At 40.8% G+C, this 23,225-nt stretch overlaps 1 protein-coding gene across 2 annotated transcripts in view; it reads left to right on the plus strand.

Annotated features, from left to right (window-relative positions):
• Positions 1–11,649: 11,649 nt before the first annotated feature.
• Positions 11,650–23,225, plus strand: part of SNX8 (sorting nexin 8) — a 54,835-nt gene continuing 43,259 nt past the window's right edge. The window contains exon 1 of one of the 2 annotated variants that reach the window (XM_027874431.1): positions 11,650–11,817. In XM_027874431.1, coding sequence (XP_027730232.1) covers positions 11,751–11,817 — 67 coding nt within the window. In that variant the 5' untranslated portion in view covers positions 11,650–11,750. Of the gene's footprint in view, positions 11,818–19,871; positions 20,029–23,225 lie in introns of those variants that run through there. The other variant, XM_027874430.1, reaches the window with a different exon arrangement.

Raw genomic sequence — 23,225 nt, forward strand, 5'->3', positions numbered from 1 at the left:
CTCAGGTCGGGGCGCCTTAGACGAAGTGTCGTGGTAGAAGAATATAAGCTCCTTGAGGGCAAGATCTGCCCCAGCGCTTAGCCCTAAGTCTGGCACATGGTAGTGGTGGTGGTGGTTAAGAGTAGTGGTAGTACACGTCTATAACCTCTATCGAGTTGCTTGCCTTTTCAATGAGGGTGGGTGGGGAGGGAGGAAGGGAGAAAATTTGTAACCCAAAGTTTTAAAAACGCATGTTAAAAAAAATTGTTTATAAAATTAAAAAAATTTTTAATTAAAAAAAAATAAAAGTCATGGAAAAAAAGAGTAGTAGTAGCACCAGCAGTAGTAATCAACATTTATACAGCTTACTATGTGCGGGGCATTGTGGTTTCCAATTATCTCATTTGATCCTAATGATGATGATGATGATGATAATAATAGCCGGCATTTACATAGCCCCTACTGTGTGCCAGGCACTGTGCTAAGTTCTTTCCAATTGTTACCTCATTTGATCCTCAGTGATAATAGCTAACATTTATATAGCACCTAATACCAGACACTGTGCTGAGTGGCTTTAGTGTGCTTTATATTATTATCACACTTGATCCTCATCATCATCATCATCATCATAATGATTTATGTCATGTCAGGTGGGGCAGCTAGGTGGCGCAGTGGAGAGAGCACTGGGTTTGGAATCAAGACTCATCTTCCTGAGGTCAAATCTGGCTTCAGACACTTAGTAGCTGTGAGACCCAGGGAAATCATTTAACCCTGTTTGCATTGGTATCTACTATGTATCTATTAAGCGCCTACTATGTGGCCAGGCACTGTACAAGTGCTGGGGATACATTAATAAAAAGACAGTCCCTGCCCTTACATTTTATAACATAAAAGGAGAGACAGCACACAAAAGGAGGGGGTACCCTCAGCGAAGGCATCCTGTTCTGTGGAGTGGAATGAGCTGAGTCCAGTTTCTGTCTTTTATAAAGGAAGGCTTTGCTTCTTGAACACATTTAATTTAAACCAGTAGAGAAATACTGTTTTAGAGCAGTGTCAGTATACTGCTATTACAACAAAACTATACCCTTTAAGTGATTTTTATTAATATTATATGTACTTTTTGTTTGTTTGTTGGACAGTTGGGGTTAAGTGACTTACCCAAGGTCACACAGCTAATAAGTGTTAAATGTTTGGTGTGAGGTCGGATTTGAACTCAGATCTTCCTGACTTCAGGGCCATTGTGCCACCTAGCTGCCCCATATGTAGTTTTTTAAAGACCTCCAGGATATGCATATTCTTCCTTGTAGAAGACATATAATTGAAGATGACTCTCTCAAGATATCCTTATTTTAAAATCTCATTTTTATAGAGACTTCAAAAAATGTATACTTGGGTTACATAAAATCTATTTTTCATTTACCATTTCAGTGAAAGCCATTCAAGCTGTAAAACTATCAAAACTTTCATGAACTGATTATGATCAGATTAAAAAATGTTGGTTTCAACAATATGTTATGTTTCTAGGTTTTTTTACATGCATTTTGATGGGAGTACTTGGTTATTTCATAACTGCTAGTTATTTACATTTCTAACTATAAGTATAGAAAATATAAAACAGCATCCTTTAAAAAATAGTGTATAGTGAAAGTGACAAAGATCTGAATAAGCACCTCACAAAGGATCATCTTTTTCTACAAAAAATTTTTTTCTTTTTTGTAATTATTCGACTGATCCCCATTTTTCAGCCCAGAATATGGTTTCCTTTCAGAACAAATGCTTAGTGTGGCTTTATCCATAGTTTACTATGTTTTCCAAACAGTCCAAAAAATCTTGGTCTGGAATATTATCACAAGTGAGAAGCTAGCCTGTTAGATTTATATGTATTATGGTAACCATGCTTTAAGGAAAGGAACCTTAAAAACATGCTTTATCTCTGTTTCTAAAACAGTAAAAATTTTCATCAGGAAGAATAAAATAAAGGAAGACTTTTGGGAGAGTTTGTACTCTACCCCCAGTCCTCTAATTAGAGGGAGAAGAGGCTGAGAGGTGATGTCCATCAATCAAGGCCTGAGTTAAAAAGCATGGTGGTAAGTTTAGGCGAGATGAGCTTATCCTAACAGGGGCGTCTTGTTCCTTGGAGTTGAAACCAGGCCTAATGCAAAGTGGAAAGATTTGTGACAAAGTCAAGTGACTTGTCCTAGGTCTAATAAGTGTCTGAGGCTGAAATTGAAGTCAAGTCTTTCTAAGTACAGAACCCCAAACTATCTGATGAGCCGCCTGTCTGCCTCCTCACTTTACTTGATTTTTTTTTTTTCATGTCATGGATCCCTTTAACAGACTGGTAAATCTATGGACTCCTCGGAATGATATTTTTAAAATAATTGAAGGAAATGCCAAATTTCAGTTAGAGGTTACTGAAAATAAAGATGTACCCTTTTTTTTCTCACCCAAGTTCACAAACCCCATGAAAGTAATCCTTCCCCAGGTCCTATGAGAGGACTAAAACCCAATTAAGCATTTTTCTGCTCCTTCAGAACCCTTGGATTGATGTAGCTAGATGACCCAGTACTGGGCATAGAGTCAGAAAGACCAGAGTTTAAATCCAGTCTTAGAAACTTACTAGTTGTGTGACTCTGGGTAAGTCACTTAACCTCTGTTTGACTCAGTTTCCTCAATTGTAAAATGAGGGTTATAACAGTATCTACCTCACAGGATTGTTTGATTAAATGAGATTAGGATTTGTAAAATTCTTAGCACAGTGCCTGGCACATAGTAGACAGTATATAAATGCCAGTTACTATTATTTGTTGTTATACCATTGGATGAAAGAAAAACTAGAAAAATCTTTTTTCTTGTTTCTGGGAATATGCTTTTCCCGGGAAAAAGGAGGTCAGGGGCTGTCTATATTAACAAATAGCTTTTATATTACCTTACATGGTGATCAGTAAATGACTGATGCATTAAGGGTATTGACCCTAACATTCAAAGGAGAGAAACTCACCTCACAATCCATCCACCACCCAAAAATCTAAAGGACTCTTCCCCTTCCCCTTCCATTTGTGTGGCTGCTTTTGTATCCAGGCAATGAGGAAATGATGTCAGCAGTGTGAGTCCTTAGTCTCCTGAGCCAACCAGATTTGTCTTAATATATTAATAAGGAAAAGCTAGTCTCACCTGCATAGGGATAAGGATTAGGATATTGTTTCTATCAGACAGGGATACTGCTAGAACCCTGAGGGAGCATGTAGAAAGCCTTGCTCTAGAAGATCTAGAGCGTATTTGTGATATACTACTTCCCTTACTGTATTTTATGATCAAGCTAAACTGACCTCTGTTGTTGTTTCTCATGCATGAGGCTCCATCTTTTGTCCACGTGCCTTTGTCTGCCATGTTCAGAATGTGTTCCCTCCTCACCTCCTTCTCTTAGACTGTCTAGTTTCTTTGAAAATTCAGCCTAAGTTATCCTTCTAGGGAAGCTAGGTGGCTCAGTGGATAGACTGCCAGGCCTGCTCATCTTCCTGAGTTTAAATCTGGCCTCATATACCTACTAGCTGTGTGATCCTGGGCAAGTCACTTTACCCTGTTTGCTTCAGTTTCCTCATCTGTAAAATGAGCTGGAGAAGGAAATGGCAAACCACTTCAGTATCTTTGCCAAGAAAACCCCAAAGGGGGCTCATGAAGAGTCAGATATAGCTGAAAAACTGAACAACAAAAAACATTTATGTGAAGCTTTTCCTAATCGTCCCAGCTCTGGTGTCTTCCCTTCCTAAGGTTATCTTGTACTTATTTTATCTTTATTTTGTCCATATTTTTATATGTTCATATCCCCACCCCCCCCCCAGATGTAAGCACGTTGAAAGCAAAGGACTGTTTCTGTCCTTGTATCCCCAGTAGAGTGTCTTGTCCATAGTGGGTGCTTAATAAATGCTGGTAAATTGGTCACTCAGCCAGTATTTATTAAGCATTTACTGCGTGCCAAGCAATGTGCTAAGTGCTGGGGACACACAGAAAATCTAAAACATGTTCCCTCCCAACCCTCAAGGAGAATTCTAATGGGTGACAACTTTCAAGTAATTATGTACATACAAGATATATGCAGTGTGAATGGAAGCTTCTCAGAAGGAAGGCTTTGGAGTACAGAGAACTAAGAAAGGCCTCCTGCAAAAGCCAGGATTTGATTCTAAGAGGCTGATTGGAGGATTCTAGGCATGGGGGACAGACAGTGTAAAAGTGTGGCTTGTGATTTGTGAAGAATGCCAATTGGGAGACAGCTAGGTGTCACAGTAGATAGAGCACTGGCCCTGGATTCAGGAGGACCTGAGTTCAAATCCGGCCTCAGACACATAACACTTACTAGCTGTGTGACCCTGGACAAGTTACTTAACCCCATTGTCTAGCCAAAAACAAAAACAAAAGAAGAATGGCAATTGGCCACCAGAGCTGAATCATGGCTATTAAAGCTTAAAAGTGCACTAAGACTCTTGGAACACACCCTTCGAATATTGAATTCAGCATGTTAATTCTGCTTGTTGGTGTTTCCCTCTAAACTTCCTTCTGTTCTCCAACACAAATTTTTAAAAATTTTAAATGATATTTTCCCAACTACATGTAAAAGCAATTTTAAATATTTTTTAAAAATCTTGAGTTCCACATTTTCTTCCTCCCTCTCTTACCTTCCCTCTTTCAGATGTGGTAAGTAATTTGATACAGGTTATACATGTGCAATCATGTAAAACATTTCCATATTAGTCATGTTGTGAAAGAAGATACAGACCCAAAGGGGAAAAAAAAACCATGAAAAAATAGTATGCTTCAATCTGAATTCAGACTCCATCATTTCTTCCTCTGGATGTCTATCATTCAATGGGGGGGAGGGGGAAGTTAAGTGACTTGCCTAGGATCACACACCTAATAGGTATCTGATGCAGGATTTGAACTCAGGTCCTCCTGATTCCAGGACCAGTGCTCTATCCACTGCACCACATAGGGGCCCCTCTACACTGCATTTTTAAAAATGCATCATCAATCATCTTTGTCTTTTTCTTTTTGCATTGATGACCAATTCTCTGCCCTCCAAGAAAAATAAAACCTCTTCTGTGACAAATGAACATCAATACAAAATAATAATAACTAACATTTATATAGTGCATACTCTGTGCCAGGCTCTGTGCTAAGTACTTTACAATTTTTATCTTATTTGATCCTCACAACAACCCTGAAATATAGGGACTATTATTATTATACTCATTTTATAGTAAAGGAAACTGAGGCAAACAGGTGACTTGCCTAGGGTCACATAGTATCTGAAGTGAGAATTTGAACTCAAGTATTCCTAACTCCAGGCTGAGCACTTTGTCTACTTAACCACAGGCTGACTTAATACCTAACTCAGATCCACTTATTGATAACATACTAAAATGTGTGTCTTAATTCTGCACCTGTAGTCCATCATCTTTCTGTCATCCTTAGTACTATGTAATCAAGATTGGTGATCTGCAAGTTTTTTTTAAATACATTTTTATTAATATCTTTTTGTTTTTGTATCATCTAAAATTCCTGGTTTAGAAGAGCTTCTTAATTAGCCTCCTTGCCTCCAGTCTCTCTCCTCCAAATCATCCCCGGTGATTGGATATTCCTAAAGTACGGGTCTGACTATGTATTCACACAAATACACAGGGAGAATAGGCACAGATTTGAAGTTCAAGGGTGAGGCACACATACAGAGAACATATACGAGTAACGTCTTATAACTCTTGGTTCCTGGAAGTGCTTCTGTCCTTTTGTAGAGTACTCGGGAGGTGCACTTTAGCTTTAGCTTTCTGCTAGGCTCCAAGGGTCATCAGAGTCTGCGCTTCCTAAAGCTGCCTTCCCTCAGGGTAACTATTGCCCCTGATTGGATGTGTTGTCCCCTATGGATCCATTCTCCTGGTGCTCAGCTGGCTTCGCTAATCTGCTACTGGTTCAGTCTTTCCAAGTGAATGGCAGAGGGTGTGGGAGAAGAGAACTCTAGAGGAATGAACCTCTAGGGAAACAGAGGCAGGCGAGTCAGCCTCGGAGAAGCAGCAAGGCCCCCGAGGGAGAGAAAGGAGGCAGTATGGACCGGGCAGGTCAAACCACCACCATCACCCACCACCTTGACCACTATCCTCTCTCAGACCCTGAGGGAGGTAGTGCAGGAGCCTGTACCCCAAACCCTTTAGAATAGCAGTGTTCCCCAAACCACTGGACCAGCCTCCACAGTCATCACTGAGGGGAGAAATTGTGAAGAAGGGCCCCAGCTTCCTCATTACCACCCACAGAAACTGCTGACCAACTGACACTCACAAAAAAATAGGTACAGGAACCCTGACGGTGGCAGCAAACACCAGACTTCCTTCATGGCCATCATCCAGGGAGGCAATACCCTTTCTGCCAACTGCCAATCACATGTCACCCACAGGGCAGGCGGGGCAACTTAGCCAAAGCAGCAAGGTCCCTCCAGGGAAAGACAGGGTGAGTGGCAGCGCGTCCCAGGCAAGCCAAACCAACACCAGCACCTTGACCACCATCGCCCCTCAGATCCTGATGGAGACATGAACCCAAGAGCCTTGGCAACAGCAATGCTTCCAGCCCAGTGCCCTCAGCCATCCTCCTGGGAAGCAACCCCTGTGGAGAGGCAGCCTGGCAATTACTCCTGCAGGTGCTACAGCCACAGACACTAAAGACCCAGAAAAGAAAGTTCTGGCCACCAAAATCCTTGGCATTGTAAAACAGTTCAACATCAGAAACTGATAGGATTTTTTCAGTGGAAGTGACATTAAAGAAGAGGCATCACCATCTGCTTTCCTGTTGTACTTTAAGGACCAGGGGACTTTTCCATCTGAGGTCAGCTGAAACCTTCCATGTATGTTTTCTTCCCCCGGTAGAATGGGAGTTCCTTGAAATCAAGAACTATATAACTTTTCATTTTGGCTGTTGTCAACAAATCCCCAGCACATTCTCTTTCCTTCACCAATGAATATAGTGCCTGGCTATCAGCCGTTTTCTTCTCCCCAGCTCCTGCTATCTTATAAGGGACTTCAACATAGCCTCCAAATACTCCCTCAAATACCCTAACTTCCCAGTTCCTCAGCTTCTCACTTCTCATGAACTACTCCTCCATTCCATCTTAGCCACAGTATTCAACTTAACTTGTTCATGAACTCTGAAATACTTCTTTCTATCTGTTCATTATTTTAATCATAATAGAATGATCAATTCTAGCTTTCTCTGCCTTATGCCTTAAAACCACAACCATGCTTTGTCCTTTGACCTCCATTCCCTCCACTCTTCTGGTTTTTTTCTCCCAGGAGATCACCCCTATATTGTCTACACTCTCCTCCTTTCCCTATCTTGACCCTTCAGTGAACCAATTTAACCCTACACTAGGGATTCTGTGGAGCTAAAATTAGCAAGTGAATTCCAGGGAATATGGTACCATCTCTGCAAAGGGAAGGAGGTAGGAGATAAAATGTACAAGAAGTAACTTGTAGAGTATTTTAAATGAATGAATTAATGAAGCATTTGTTAAGGACCTACTATGTGCAAAGCTTTGTGATAAATGCTATTTCAGACAGGATTTAAATTCTCCCTGTGCCCATGGGAATTCACTTAGGCTTTTTGAGACAGATCCTTAGGAGGATATAAGGAAAATGCTTTGTAAACCTTAAAATGCTACAAATTTTCCATTATTATTTTTAATCTCCGAGAAAGCTGAACTTGTCTTTTCTAAACTTTGGGTTCTTCCCCTCCTCCATGCCCCATCTACCATTGCACTATACATCCTCTAGGTACTTAATAAATGTTTATTGAAATGAAAACCATTCAACAGATCTGCATTTTGCCTGAAGTTTTACTGGAGTGTTAAGAGACTATTTAATTCTTAGGGTTGGTTAGCCAAGTTATTTGAGAGAAAAAATGAGAAATTGTACATAGAAGAAACTTTAGAATGCTAATGCTTCTAACAGTTGATCACATACTTAGCCAGCCAGGTGATACAGTAGAGACCTGAATTCAAATGTAGCCTCAGATATTTCCTAGCTATCTGACCTGGGCAAGTCCTGTAACCGCTATCTACTTCAGTTTCTTTCATTATAAAATGGGGGTCATCATAGAACCTAACACACAGAGTCGTTGTGAGGATTAATTGAGATAAGATTTCTAGAAGTGCCTAGTACATTTTGTTGTTAATTGATGCTATTTTTTTAGTCATTTTGATCATGTCCAACTCTTTGTGATTCTTATTTGGGGTTTTCTTGGCAAAGATACTGGAGTGGTTTGTCATTTTTTTCTCCAGCTCATTTTACAGATGAAGAAACTGAGGCAAATAGGTGAAGTGACTTGCCCAGGGTCATGCAGTTAGTGTCTGAGGCCAGATTTGAATTCAGGAAAATGAGTCTTCCTCATTCTAGGCCCAGGGCTCTATCCACTGCTACACCTAGCTGACACCTGGCTCATATGGTAGGTGCTTAATAAAGGCTTGTTCCCTTCCTTTTCCCCTGTTCAAGAAAACTGAGTATTATACGCTTGCCTGTCTTTCCCTAACTAGTCATAAGATGTCACTCTAGCTCCACCCTATTAAGAGTTTTCAAATTACTTTTTTAAAAGAAAAACTTTTTTTTTTGGCAATTCTTACAGTAAAAACATATCCAGGAAGTCTAGAAAGCAAAATCAGCTAATAGAGTAGTTTCACAGTAAGTTCACTGGTACAGTTTACATAGAGAGGTCTACTTCATGTTTGCTGTAGCCTCTAAAGGACAAAGTAATGAAGACAGAACCAAATATAGAATCGTCAGGTTAAAAAAAAAAGGAAACCACTTGTCAATGACTCTCCTTTACTCTCTCACTTTTGACAGGCTACTTTACTTTCCATTTCTCCTCCCACTTCTTGCCTAGAACTCTCAGCTGATCAACCAAGAGCTCTTCCACTAACTAGGTATCCAGTTTCCTCAAGACTGTGCAGAGACAAATAGCTCAAAAAGAATTTTCAGGGATTTGGAACTTCTGGATAAAACTGCAGCTATAGTAGGAGTGGACACCAGCCTTTGAAAGATGGTTGATGGAGGTGGGAGATCTTAGGTGTGAACATAAGGCTAGGGGAGAATCTGTTCAATCAGTTAATGGACTTAATAAATGCTAATACAAACTCTGTACTGCTGTGCCCTGGGGATCTTCATTTTATTTTGTGGTGGTTTGGAGTGGGGAACACACTTGTGATTTCATAGGGAACTTCAAATCAAGAAATTCCTTCTAACAATACAGATCAGTATCTGCTGCGCCATTGATTGTCTTAGAAAGTTTCCAAGAACATTGAGAGGTTAAGTGACTTGTCTAGGGTTACACAGCCAAAATGTGTAAGAAGTGGGCTTTAGCCTGGGTCTTTTGTACTCCAAGACCTGGTGTATCTACTACACTACGCAGCTTCTCGTGGGGATACAACATTGGGAATACAAATAAAAAAAGAGATAGACCCAGGCCTTGAGGAGCTTATATTTGAAAGAGCTATATTACCTTTTAGAAATACTTTGTATCAAAACAGGGACATCAGAGAAAGAAAAAGGATGGCAATAGGAAGAGGATGGCTTAAGACTTAGAGATGCACCGCTAAGTAAATGGAAACTCCTCAGGGGTCTTAGAAAGAGGGACTAAAGCTGGAACTGTAGGCTGGAGGAGGAAGCACAGGAAAATGACAGGTCTTCTAGCCCAGGGAGATTTGGAAGAGTTAAGGAGGAGAAGGGGTAAGAGGGGAGGGGGACATGAATGAAAAAGCAATCAAGTATTTACCTTGTGCCCCAAACTAGGGAAGGGGAGGAGAGAGAATGGAGCCTGAATGAATGAATGAATGAATGAGCATTTATTAAATGTTTATTATGTTCCAAACACTAAAGAGGGGTAGGCATGAATGAATGAATGAATGGAAAGGCATTTCTTAATAAATGTGCTAGGGAAATTGAGGGAATGCCCATCAATTGGGGGATGGCTGAACAATTTGTATTATATAATTGTGATGGAATACCATTGTATAATAAGAAATGATAAGCAAGATGCTCTCAGAAAACCTTTGAAAGACTTACGTGAATTGATGCAAAGTGAAATGAGCAGAACAAAGAGAATGCCATACACAGTAACAGCAATATTGTACAATGATCAACTGTGAATGATTTAGCTATTCTCCACTACACAATGATCCAAGATAATTCAAAGAACTTATGATGAAAAATGCTATCCACTTCTAGAGAAAGATGATGGAGTCTGAGTGCAGATCAAAGCTTACTTTTTCTTTACTTTCTGTCTTTTTCTTTTTTATCTTTTTGGTCTGTGTTTTCTTTCTCAATATGACTAATAAGGAAATCTGTTTTGTAAGACTGCACATGTATAACCTATATCAGGATCCTTGCCTTCTCAATGAGGGGAGAGAGGAGGGAAAAAGAGAGAGAATTTGGAACTCAAAAAAAATGTTAAAATTGTTTTTACATGTAATTGGGGAGAAACAGAATAATGAATGTATTTTAAAAAAAATTAAACGTTCGGGGCAAGTAGGTGGTGCAGTTGATAGAGCCAGCCCTGGAATCAGGAGGACCTGAGTACAAATCCTGCATCAGATACTTATTAGGTGTGTGACTCTGGGTAAGTCACTTAACTCACAAAAAAAGAAAAAGATTACTAAAAAAAATTAATATTCCAGGAAAAGAAGGTGAGGAAGTGGAGGAGATGAGAAAATAGGAAACGGGAAGAAGAGAGAGGCAAAGTAGAAGGAGGGAAGGAGGGGAATGGGAGGAGAATGAAGAAAAAGGTGTATGAGAAGAAAGGGAGGGAGAGGGAGGGAAGCAAAGGGGAAGAGGAAAGAAAGAGAGAAGCAGGAAGAGAGGTAAGAGAAGGAGAAAGGGAGGAGAAGGGGGAAAGGGAGGAGGAAAGGGAAGAAGTGGGAGGAGGGGAAAGAGGGAGAAAGTAGAAGAGGAGGAGAAAAAAGGAAGAAAAAAGTGAAGAGAAAAAAGATGAGAAAGTGAAGAAGAGGAATAAGAAGGGGAAGAGGGGAGGAGGGGAGGTGGGAGAAAGGGAATCAAAAAGAAGAAAGGAGAGAGGGAGAAGAGGATGAGAAGAAGAGGAAGAAGGATGGGAAGAGAAGATAAAGGAAAAGAGAAGGGAAGAGCGGAGGACAGCAAAAAATGAGAAGGGGAGAAGACAGAAGAGTAAAAATGAAAAGGGGAGAAAGAGGGAAGGAAGGAGAGAAGGGTAAAGGAAAAGAGAAAGAGGGAACGAGATGGAAAGAAGGAGGGAAGGACAAGAGGAGGGGAGGAGTGTAGAAGAGAAAGGAGGGAGGTGGAGGTTAAAGGAGAAGAGAGAGGAGAAGATGAGGAAGAGAAGGGGAGGACAAAAGGAGGTGAGGAGAAGAAAGGGAAGAAGGTGAAGAAGACGGGCAGGAGAAGAGAAAGAGGGGAGGGGAGGAAAGGAGGAGATGGTGAAGGAGGAGAGAAGATGGAGCAGGGAGGACGAAAGAAAGAGAAGAGGAAGGAGGGTGAAGGAGGTGAAGAGGAGGGTGGAAGAGGAGGGGGAGGATGGCGAGGAGGAGGCGGCGGCCGCCGAGCTGCGGGACCCGCCTTGGCCAGCAGAGGGCGGAGGGAGCCGAGTCCCGGAGGCTGAAGTTCGGGAGCCAGAGCTGCTCCTCTGTCCCCAGGCCGGGCCTCGGGGGAGGTCAGGGTGAGGGGGTCCCAGACCGGCTTCTGAGGAGGAAGTCACGTGGGGCTGGGGCTCACATGACCGGCTTCGAGATGGACCGGCCGCTTCCCGCTGAGGCGGCGGCTGCGGATCTCGCGACGGCAGGTGGGAGGATGGGGGGCGGCCCGGGGCCGGGCCCCGCGGGGACTCCCCGGGGGCTGCGGCGGCGGCGGCGGCGGCGGCGGCGGCGGCTGGGCGCCCGGCTTCCCCCGGCGCTGCTGGCGCGGCCCGGGAGCCCCGCTGCCCGCCCGCCCGCCCTTCCCGCCCGGAGCCACCCCCCCCCCGCCCCCCTTGGCCCCCCCCTCCCCCCCCCCCCCCCCCCCCCACCCGAACTTGGAGGGACTTTTGTTCCAGCCGCTTTAACTTTGAACAGTTTTCTCATCTGTAGAATGGGGATCCTAACAGCACTGACCTCCCAGGGTGGTTCTGAGGCTCGAATGAGATACTGTTGAAAAGCGCTCTGCAAACCTGAAAGTGCTCTAAAATTCGAGGAGGAGGAGGAAGAAAATAATAATTTCAAGATTCTCCCCACCTGGCCGAGCCCAGAGCTTGAGGAAGGAAAAGGCGGGGGCGGGGGCGGGGGCGGGGGCGGGGGGGGGCAGAAGACTCGTGCTCTAGCGGGACCCAGAGGCCGGAAACCTTGGGCTCTCCCAGCCCTGGTCCTGCCCTGCCTGCCTGCCCCCCGCCGGGTTACCTGTTTGAGCCCCGGCCAGAGGCAGATTTTTTTGGAACCACGATTTCCTAAATTGTAAATCGAAGGAAACGTTTAAGTATGAAAAAGTCAGCCGGTATGTGGGGGAGGTATAGGGGAGACCACATCTCTGGTGTTTTAATAAATTCTTTATCTAATGCAGCCAGTAAAGTGAGGACTGTCAAGTGGACTAGATAGGATTCCAGTCAATTCCATTTTCTGTTTAAGTGCCTGGTGTGTATACAAGGATCTTAGATGGTCTCCAAGGTTCCTTTCTGCTTAAACTGGTCTTGATTTATTTAAACTATTTTTATTTATTTGAACTAGGATGGTTGTCATGAGAAGTAGAAAGGAGATAGGTGGAAGAACTATTATTGAAGAGATAGGCTTGAACTTGGCAAATGATTTCTTTGATTTATAATTTGGCAAATTTGATTTATAATAACAGCTAGCATTTCTATAAGCACTTTTTTAATGTTTGCAAAACTCTAATATGATATCTCATTTGATGCTCACAACTACTCTGTGAGGGAGGTTGCAGTTATTACCTCGTTTGATAAATGGTTTGTCAACAAATAAGTCCTGGAGGTACAAGGGCAAAGCAAACAAACAGTCCCTAGCCTCAGGCAGTTCGCAATCTAATCAGAGTGACTAAGTACAAATAAGATAAATCGGAGATGATTGTGTGCAGGATAAATTGGAGGTGATTTCAAAGGGAAGATAACCAAGATTAAGGAGATCTGGAAAAGGCTTTTTGTGTAGAAGGTGGTATTTGGACTGAGACTTGAAGGAAGCCAGGGAGCCAAGGTGGCTAAGGAGAGTGTTCCAGCCATAGAACAGAGCCAGGGAAAATGCCTGCATTTGGGAGATGGAGCGTCCTGTCCAAGGAACAAGTTAGGAGGCTAGTTTGTAGAGTATGTGAAGGGAAGCACAGTATAAAAAGACCGGAAAGATAAGGGGTCAAGATCTGTAGTGCTTTGAAAGTCAAACAGAGGATTTTACATTTTATCTTAGAAGTAATAGGGAGCCACTGGAGTTTATTGAATGGGACAGAGGGTGGCATGACCAAACCTGTTCTTTAGGAAGATTACTTTGACCTCTGAGTGGAAGATGGCCAGGAATAGACAGGAAGGCTACGACAATAGTGCAGGAATGAAGTAATGGGGGCCTGCATCAGGGTAGGGATAGTCAGAGGAGAAAGTTAGATAAATATTAGAGATGTCATAAAGGTAATTGAGACCCAGAGAGGTTAAATTTCTTGCTTAGAATCTACAAAACTACTAAGTGTCTAAGGTAGGATTTGAATTCAGGTTTTCCTGACTTCAAGTCCAGTACTTGACAACCTTTAATCACATCACTTACCTGTTGCTATTCTTTTCCTAATTAACTTCTTTTGTTTAGTACAGTGATTGGCACAAAGTAGGAATTTAATAAATGTTTATTGACTAACAGACTTTGCTTCCTTTAGTTACAACACCCACCAATTCCAGAGATTCTAGAGTTACTCTAGCTTCTGACTCTCCATCTCATTCTTCTGAACAAACTTCAACCACTACACTTCTAGGAAGATCCAGCCTTCTAATACTGGTACTCCAAGATTCTAGGAAAATCCTCACCCTATTTTGTTGGAGATGGTAGAGGCCCAGGAACTCTTTGAAAACAGTGTTGGATTAGAAATCAGGAGGCCTAGTTTCTAACTTTGAGTTTTAGGAAGTCATATATAACCTTTCTGAGCCTTGGCAAAATGGGGTAATAATACTTGTCCTGCCTAAGAGTTGTTATTCAATTTCAAGAGTATTCCAAGTATCTGACATACCAAAGACACTATGCTAGGTGGTAGGGATATGAAGGTAGGCAAAACAGATTCTGATCTCTTGTAGCTTGCATCCTAATTAAAGGGGGATAGGGGCAGGGAAAGGACTGGTACACAGATAAATAGTGCATAAGAAAATTAAAAGTTCGGAGAAATGGTCTGGATTCAATGCTGTGAGAAATCTGAGGAGAAAGGAATACTTTCCCCTGAGGGGAGGGAGGAATCAAGGAAAGCTTCAAGATCGGGGGAATTTTCACTTGAATCTTTCGGGGGAGGGAGTGACTTCAGTTGATAGATAAAGTGGGGTGGGAGAAGGAAGATTGTGAGCTGAGGCCTGGTGATTAGAGAAGGAAGGACAATAGCTGGAACTCTGTGAGTAGTCCAGATTGACTGAAAGGAGAATGCATGAAGCAGAGTGTTAGGAGATAAACAGGGACAAGATTGAGAACTTTTAATTCCAGAATTAAGAGTTAATCCTTTATTCAGCAGACAGTGGAGAGCTACTAAAGGTTTTAAGTAGAAAGATCATTTGGACAGCAACTTGGAGGATGTATTGGGGTGAGGATAGACTGGAGGCAGGAAGACTTAATTAAGCTTTTACAGCAGTTTAGCAAGAAGAGATCTATTGGTCTGAACTAGTATGGTTGTAATGGGAGTGGAAAGGATGTGATAGGAGGAAGAATTATTATTAAAGACAGAGAAAGGGTGGAAAAGAGGTAGAAAGGCTATTGGCAGCTAGGTGGTACAGTGGATACTATGACAAGTTGATGACAATTTTGACTAAATATGGACATAGAAATCTGATCATTGAAGCTGAGAGATTGGATGAGATTACCAAGAAAGAGTGGAAGACAAACCATATTTAAGGGCCAGAATGGCATGAGGCACTGGTGAAGGAGACAGGAGTGATCAGAGATATGAGAAGAGTACCAGACAGTTCAGTGTCCCTCAGGCCAAAGAAGAGGAAGATATCTAGAAGGTGGGGGTAGTTCACAGTCTTAGATGCTGCTGGGAGATCAAAGGATCAGGGAGATCATTAGGTTTAGAAGGTCATTAGTGACAGCAGTTTCAGTAGACTGGTGAGAATAGAATTCAGGTTGTAAGGAATTGAGGGTGTGTGTGTGTGTGTGTGTGTGTGTGTGTGTGTGTGTGTGAGTGAGAGTGTGAGTGTGATCTCAGGCAAATTGCTTAACTTCTCTGTGCTTCAATTTTCTCATCTGAAACAGGGATTTGGGTTAGATGGTCTCCAAGACCCCTTCTACAGTCCCATGTTTATCAGCAGCTTTATCTTTGTGTGTGAAACATGTGTAATGTATAGAACTGGCCAAATGGCATCCTAGATTGTGATTTGTGAGGTGTCTAAAATTCTACCCCAAATTCTTATTCTGTTGATTGTTTTTTTTTGCTTTTACTTGGCCCCCTAATTCCCACAATCCTTCCTGTCATGATTCCTTCACGATTAGACTTCTAGAAAAAATAACTACACTCAGTATCTCTGCTTCTTCACTACCCACTCATTCCTTATCCTTTTGGAATCCAACTTCTGTCTCTACTGCCCTACCAGAATTGCTTTCTCCAGTGTTATTAGTGGCTTTTTTACTGTTAAATCCAGTGGTCTTTTTGTGGCATCTGTGTATCACCAGGAGGTGACAATCCTGTTGTACTTTGCCGTATTCTGATTGAATCCAGAGTATTGTGTTCAGTTATGGGGGCCACATTTTAAGAATAATGATGTAATTGAAAAGCTTGAGAGTATCCTTACAATAGGGTAACCAGGATGGTGAAAGATTCATGTATAGGAGGATCATGTGAAGCCATTGGAGATATGTAACCTGGAGAAAATTTATGGGCATATTCATTCAGCTAACATTTCTTTTTTTTTTTCTTTAGGCAATTGGGGTTAAGTGCCATGGTCACACAGCTAGTAAGTGTCAGGTGTTTGTTCCGAGGCCGGATTTGAACTCAGGTCCTCCTGACTTTAGGGTCGGTGCTCTATCCACTGTGCCACCTAGCTGCCCCTCAGCTAACATTTCTTAAGTGCTGATTATGAGCCAGGCGTTGTTAGATACTGAGGATACAAAGTCAGAAATAAAACAGTCCCTTTCATCAGGGAGTTTACATTATGTTGCAGGGAAAAACACAAACCCAGATGAGTAGATACGAAACATATACAAAAGAAATACAAGAAAAAAAATTTTTTGGGGGGGGGGGGGGGGACAAGCAGCTGAAGGGATTGAGTCAAGTCAGTAAGAATTTAAGTGCCTTCTGTGTGGCAGGCACTGTACTAAGTGCTGGATTGGGGAAGGTCTCACGTAAAAGATGAGCTAAACCTTGAAGGAAATTAGAGATTCTAAGAGGCAGAAATAAGAAAGGCATGAGGGAGTACTCTGTGCAAAGACTCATACGTAGGTGGGAGATATCTAAATATTTATCTATCTTTCTGTATGTATATCCCCAGTCCTAGTGTGTTAATGTCTCTGTCTTGTCTCCATGCCTCTGCTTATACTGTTCTTCTCTTTTCCTTTCTTATCAGTTAAAGTCCCTCTCTTCCCCCAAGATCCAACTCAAAATTAAAATGAACAAGAAGCTTTCCTTGATCCCTTATATCTATCTGCCTATATACGTATCTAGATATCTAGATATAGAAATATTGATATTGATATAAATAGATACTTGCCTGTGCCAATTTGACAAACCAGTTTACCCCTCTGAGCTTCGGTTTCTTTGTCTGTAAGACGAGAGGGTTGGTCTTCTAGGTACCTTCATTATCTAAATCCTATGACACAGATCTTACATCCACCAAGAGTTCATTGATGCATCTGTATCCCCATACCTTTCCAATATTTGTCATTTTCCTTTTTCTTTGTCAACTTTGCCAATCTAACAGGTGTGAGGTGGAACTTATATGAAGGGTTTTAGGATAAGGGGGGACCAAATCATGCTTGTGGGCAACAAGGAAGGAATTAATGAAAGAATAAATCCTGGGGCTACCTCCCAGAGCAGACTGTAGAGGATGGGATCCAAGGTACAAGTAGAGGAGTTATCCTTGACAAGATGACAGGCCACCTTCCAAGAAAGGAAAGCATGGGTGAAGACCTATAGTGATTTTGAATTTCGGAGTAAGGGAATGAAGCACCTAATGGACAAATTATTTAATTTTTCAGTAAAGTAGGAAGTGATATCATGGAGGGACTTTGGGAAGAGTGCCAATTACGGAAGAATGAAAAGATTACCATAGAGCAACAAGGGCTCAGTATAGATTAGATAACATGAATTTTTGATGTCCTTAGCTGGCACAGTGGTATGACTTTTTTGGAAGCATTCAGTAGCCTAGGAGTAGTAGGGAAGATAAATGTTGGGGGTGATCCAGGGTTGAAGATTGGCAAGGTGAAAAGTGGTAGTACAAAGGGACAAGGAATTTGAAAGGGGAGGACAGTATAGTTGAATTCATTTCCTCTACAATCAGAAGTGTAGAGAAGACAGTGAAGCTAAAGCAGGGTAATTGAGTAGAGTAGAGATAGTTGGAAGAACTGGAGTGGTGCTGAAGTACATAGCGGTTGAGGGAGAGTGAAACAGAGAGAGAAGGAAGAATAAAAGGTTGTGTTCAGAGAGAGGAGTTTTGGAGTTAGAGGTTGTAGAGGTGGACTGGGTGTGGATGATAGAGAGATCGCAAGTATGATCTTCCTTGTGGGTGACTGAGGCTGATTAAAGATACAGATCATGGGAATTAATGGAGATTGGTGAAGTTAGAAGCCAGAGTGTTTAAGGGAACATAATTATGTATGTTGAAGCCCCCCAGTGAGAGAGAATAGATAAGGGTCAAGAAAAAGATTGTACAAGAAGATGGAAAAGAGTGTAAGATTAAGAGATCTAAGGTGATGATGAGAGTATGGGTGGGAGTGCCTGGGGAAAGGATTTTTGCATCAGCAGATGGAGATCCTAAATTACTAGAATAAGGGGAACAGGAAGTGGGTGTTTGACAGTCATGGGATGGAGGAAGAACCATTTAACGGTGGGAGACCTGACCCAGGATCCTGTGATGACTAAGTGTGACATAGGGGTTGTGGCATCACCTTTTATGGCTTGTCACTGTGAACACTGGGAATGGAGCACATGAGCAGGTGGCATGACTTTTGTCTGAATGTCTGGGTCGGTAAAAATACCTGGTGATACAATTCCCCTAGCTAGACTGTACTCTCACTTGACAGTGGCCTCGTAGAATCCTTAGGTTTCAAGGATTTATGCACGAGTAGGAGGTAACCTCAGTGTGAAGCAGATGTTTCTAGTCTTCTAGTTCCTGAGATTCCAGAAGTGTAGGCTGTCTGGATCCCTTATCGATCGAAGTCCCATCCGCTAAGAAGACACAGGCCTTCTAGTGCCTCTCCCTCTTCTGAATTCTTATGGTATTTATTGTTTATATAACATTTGGCATTTCTTGCAATTCACTTTTACAGTATTGTTCACTTTTTATGTGTCTCTAAAACATGTTCCTTGAGGGTAGGGGCTTTCATTCTGTATTGAGGAGAAGGGAGAGATACAAAAGCATATAATACAGAATCTTATGTAACACAGGTATTTGTTAGATTTTTCTTTATTGATACATATGGTGATTATTAATCAGAACATTTCATCCCTTGACCTTGCAGTCTAGGATGAGGGTGAGGTTAATGAAAGGTCTCTTTTAGGTAGTTTATCTGAACATCTTTTGGATAGTTTAGGTTTTAAGACTATAAAGCTGAGTAATTCAGAATGAGAGCTGCCCAAAAAAACAAAACAAAACAAAAAACCAACCATTGTATAATAGCTGTTCTTCTTGCTTAATACTCCTTTAATTCTGAGGGTGTAGAATTTCAATTCTGTGGGATTGATGGGAGACAAATATTACATATTTTCACTGTAATTTGTCACACAAATGACCACATTTTGGAGTCAAAACACCTGAGTTTGAATCTTGGCTCAGCTACTTACTACCCAGGTGACCCAGGGCAAATCACGGCCTTTCTCTCTCAGTCTCCATTTGTGTAAAGGGGGCTGACCTAGATGATCTCCAAGATTCTTTCCTGCTCCAAATCTATGATCCTATTTTAGTTTATATGTTTTAATATAACCTTGTTGTTTCATGTAATCTTATGAACCTGGATGTCTCTTAAACATATTTCTTGTTTTTACTTCACCTTCATTTCTGAATATATTCTTTCTTCTTTCCCTACCCATCCTTTCTAACGAAATATCAAAAAAGGGAGGGAAGTAGTTCAACAAAACTAACTAGCATGTCAACAGTGTAATAGTATATGTAATTGGAACCTGACTTTTTAAACAGAGGAGAATAAAATATTGTTTCCCTTCTTATTAAGAAATACAGGTAGTGTAAAATACTTGAGTTGGAAATATAACAACTATAAGCATTTGAATAATGTTTTAGTTGACATTCTTGATCCTGAAACTGTTCATTTTTAAGTCTTTGGCATAACATTTGACATTTGCAAGGCAAAATCTCTCAATTAGGAAAAAAGAGGAACTGAGGCATTGTTACGTAGAAAAAATTTTGCCATTATGTGTGGTCAAACAGAAAAGTGATATATAGAGAGAAGGGGAATTCTGGTTAAAGTTTTTTTTTTTTTCTTAAGAAAAATGTAGTACAAAAGGAGATGTGTCCATAAATTAGGTCTGCTGGGAAGTAGAGGAGAAGTTGGATAGCTGTTTTTCTCTTAAACCAGTGATTTAACTGAAGCTCAGATGTGGAATACTCCTTCGGTCCTGGTTTTCCCTTTAAGTGAAGACTCAAGCTCAGACAGATTGAAAGTGGTAAAAGGTAAGCTGGCTGTGAAGGTGATGTTGAGAACGATATACTATTTTTCATAGACTCATAGACTATTATAGGTGTAAGGGACCTTAGAAATCATCTGCCAATCCCTTAATTTTCCATATCATAAGAAAGTTAGGAAACTGAAACACAGAGATGTGAAGTAAGTTGTTCAGGGTCACACAGAAGGTAGTGGCTGAGCCAAGGTTAGAAGTCCTATCTCTGAGTCTAGCATTCATTCTACTACACCATTTTGCTTACTTTTTAAAAGAATTTTATTGAAGGAGAAAGGAGATTGCCCAACATAGAATTATAGTGTTGTTGCCATGTTATTTATATATTTTTTTCAGAATCTGTAGAAAACATTAATAAACTTGTGGACAATGATTTGATTTTTTGAGTTTTATTTCTACTGGATGCTTAAATTGAGTGGCAGAAATAACTGTTTTGGGTAGGCTCAGGAGGAGTAGCTGGTAAATGAATTTTGCTAATGTGAGGTTCAGTAGACACTGATAATGTACTTTGTACCAAAGTCTGTTACTGTTTAAATACTGACAGCATCGTAGGAGAAAAATTTATTTTATTGTCTCAATTTTAGTAAAGTAATTATTAAATAGTAAGCATTTCCATCCATGTGCATGGTACTATATATAGGCATGGCTTTCTAGGAATTAGTATGCTAAGGAGACAGTGTTAAATATTGAATATCTGAAAAATTGGAGGGAAGTAATTCTGGATTAGAGAAGAATTTGAATCATAGCATTTTAAAATGCATTTATGCTACTTAAAAGCTTACTATAAATTGGATTAGGCTAGTAGAAGTCTTACTTTGAAGTTCTTACCTATTTATTCAACAAACATTTACTTATTGCTCATAATATTAAATGTACTATACTAAGTGGTAGGAGAAATAGAAAGATAAATAGGACCAATCTCAGACATCCAGGAGTTTATCATAGTTAAGAGTGATATGCTTATTAAAAATCAAGATACCAATTTAACCTTTGTAATTTCATTGGTTATATGTAGGTTGTAGTTTCAATTGCATCTGCCCCCATTTGGGGTTTTCTTGGCAAAGATGCTAGAGTTTGTCATTTCCCTCTCTAGCTCATTTTACAGATGAGAAAATTGAGGCAAACAGAATTAAGTGACTGACCCAGGGTCACACAGTTAGTAAATGTCTGAGGCCAGATTTGAATTCAGAAGATGAGTCTTCCTGACTCCAGGCCCAGCACTCTATCCACTGTACCACCCAGCTGTCCTAGCTGCTGTATGTAAGTAGGTATTTCTAAAGTTAAAATAATTTGTTCTTTTATGTAAATATTCTCCTCCAAATTTTTTTATATGACTAAATTGTTGATAGCCATTCTTTCCAAGGTAGTATAAAGATATGCTTCAGCTCACTAGCTTTTCTAATGATTTCAAATTCTAAATTATAGTTATGCCTTAAGTGTTATGTAGTAGATGTGTTCTTTGGGCTTCTTTCCCCACAATTTTGCTGAAACTGCTCTTTCCAAGATCACATAATTTTACCTTTATGTTGTAGAGAACATTCAGCCTAGTCTGGAATAAATATAAGCTTGTTGTGGAAGAACTTTTATTGGTATTTGGTAGCAAGGGAAGATATTAAATTGGTTTCAGTTTTTATCGAGAATCTAAATAAAGGGCATATACGTTGTGGATTACTTGGATTGTAAAATTGGTAGTTTTTGGTCAGTGTTTTTACATAAGTTTAAAATTTAATCTTTAGCAATCTAAGAAAGTTTGGGAGTGCACAGTGAAAAGCACTCTCACCTCCCTATTTCCTTCTGTGGTAAATCTTTAATGGTGCTTATGAAAAGTCTGTGTCCTAGCTGGTAAATGTGCAAATGCCATCGTTTGTAACAGTTAGATTGGATTTAGGATTCCGTGCAAGGCATTTTAGGCAGTTCCCTTTTTGATTGTTGCTTCAGCTCTCATCTTATACGTGTTTCTAGTCATATGACTCCTTTGCTCAGAATCATTCAGTGACTCTTGATTTATTGCCTGCCAGATAAAGTTCCTTCAGCCAGGCATTCAGGGCTCTTCACAATCTGGAATCACCTTACCTTTCCTGCTTTATTTCTCCTCTACACGTACTGTAAGTCAAACTGGGCTCCTTGACAACTCCCATATGGATCCTATGATTTGCCTTCTCTCTGCCTTTGTTAATGCTGTTCTCTGTACCCTTCCCTACCTGTTGAAGTCAGACTTATCCTTTAACGCCAGCTCAGATAGCATCTCCTCCATTAAGCCTTCCTTGAGACTGCATTTTTTATTTTTTTTAATTTTTTTTTAAATTTTAGGCAATTGAGGTTAAATGACTTGCCCAGGGTCACACAGCTAGTTAGTGTCAAGTGTTTTGGCCTGAGGTCACATTTGAACTCAGGTCCTCCTGACTTCAGGGCTGGTGTTCTATCCACTGCGCCACCTAGCTTCCCTGAGACTGCATTTTTTAAATGAAAAACTTTTTTCCAGTTTTTTCTTTGTCTGCTGTCTCCCCTCTCATCCCAGCTCCCATTGAAAATAGGGTGGAGCACAACAGGAGGTTGGAGGGAGAGAAAGTAAATGCCTGTTAATAATTTATTTATTTTTTTTTTTGGTGAGGCAATCAGGGTTAAGTGACTTGCCCAGGGTCGCACACAGCTGGGAATTATCAAGTGTCTGAAGCTAGATTTGAACTCAGGTCCTCCTGAGTCCAGGGCATGTGCTCTATCTACTGTGCCACCTAACCACCTCATTGTTAATAATTTTTAAAAGCCTTCTTTGACCATCCTTCCCAGCCCTCCCAGTAAATAATGATCCTCCCCACCTCCCACCCATCCCCATCTCACATTGCACTGTGTTGTTCTTTTTGTATAAATATTATACAAAATAATGCTTAAGTATATTTGTATTATACCTCTAGTAGCCTAAACTCCTTGGGGCATAGGATATTGTATTTCTTCAGCACTTGATATAATGTTCTTCATTTGGTAGGTGTTTAATAAATATTAGTTGAATTTAATTGGCTTGATTTAAACTGAATTTCGTTTAACTAGGGTATTCCCACCTCTAGGACTTTAGCTGTAGGAACTAATTTTCCTATCTTAATTCAAGTGGTTATTATAGAATATTTACTAAGTTTTGCACTTCTCTCCATTTATGGTCTGGGCTAGGGAGAAAATTGAGTGAGCTGCTTGTTCTTT

This window comes from Vombatus ursinus, unplaced genomic scaffold (assembly GCF_900497805.2).
Source record: "Vombatus ursinus unplaced genomic scaffold, bare-nosed wombat genome assembly UNPS02014807.1, whole genome shotgun sequence".
NCBI classification, from domain to species: domain Eukaryota; kingdom Metazoa; phylum Chordata; class Mammalia; order Diprotodontia; family Vombatidae; genus Vombatus; species Vombatus ursinus.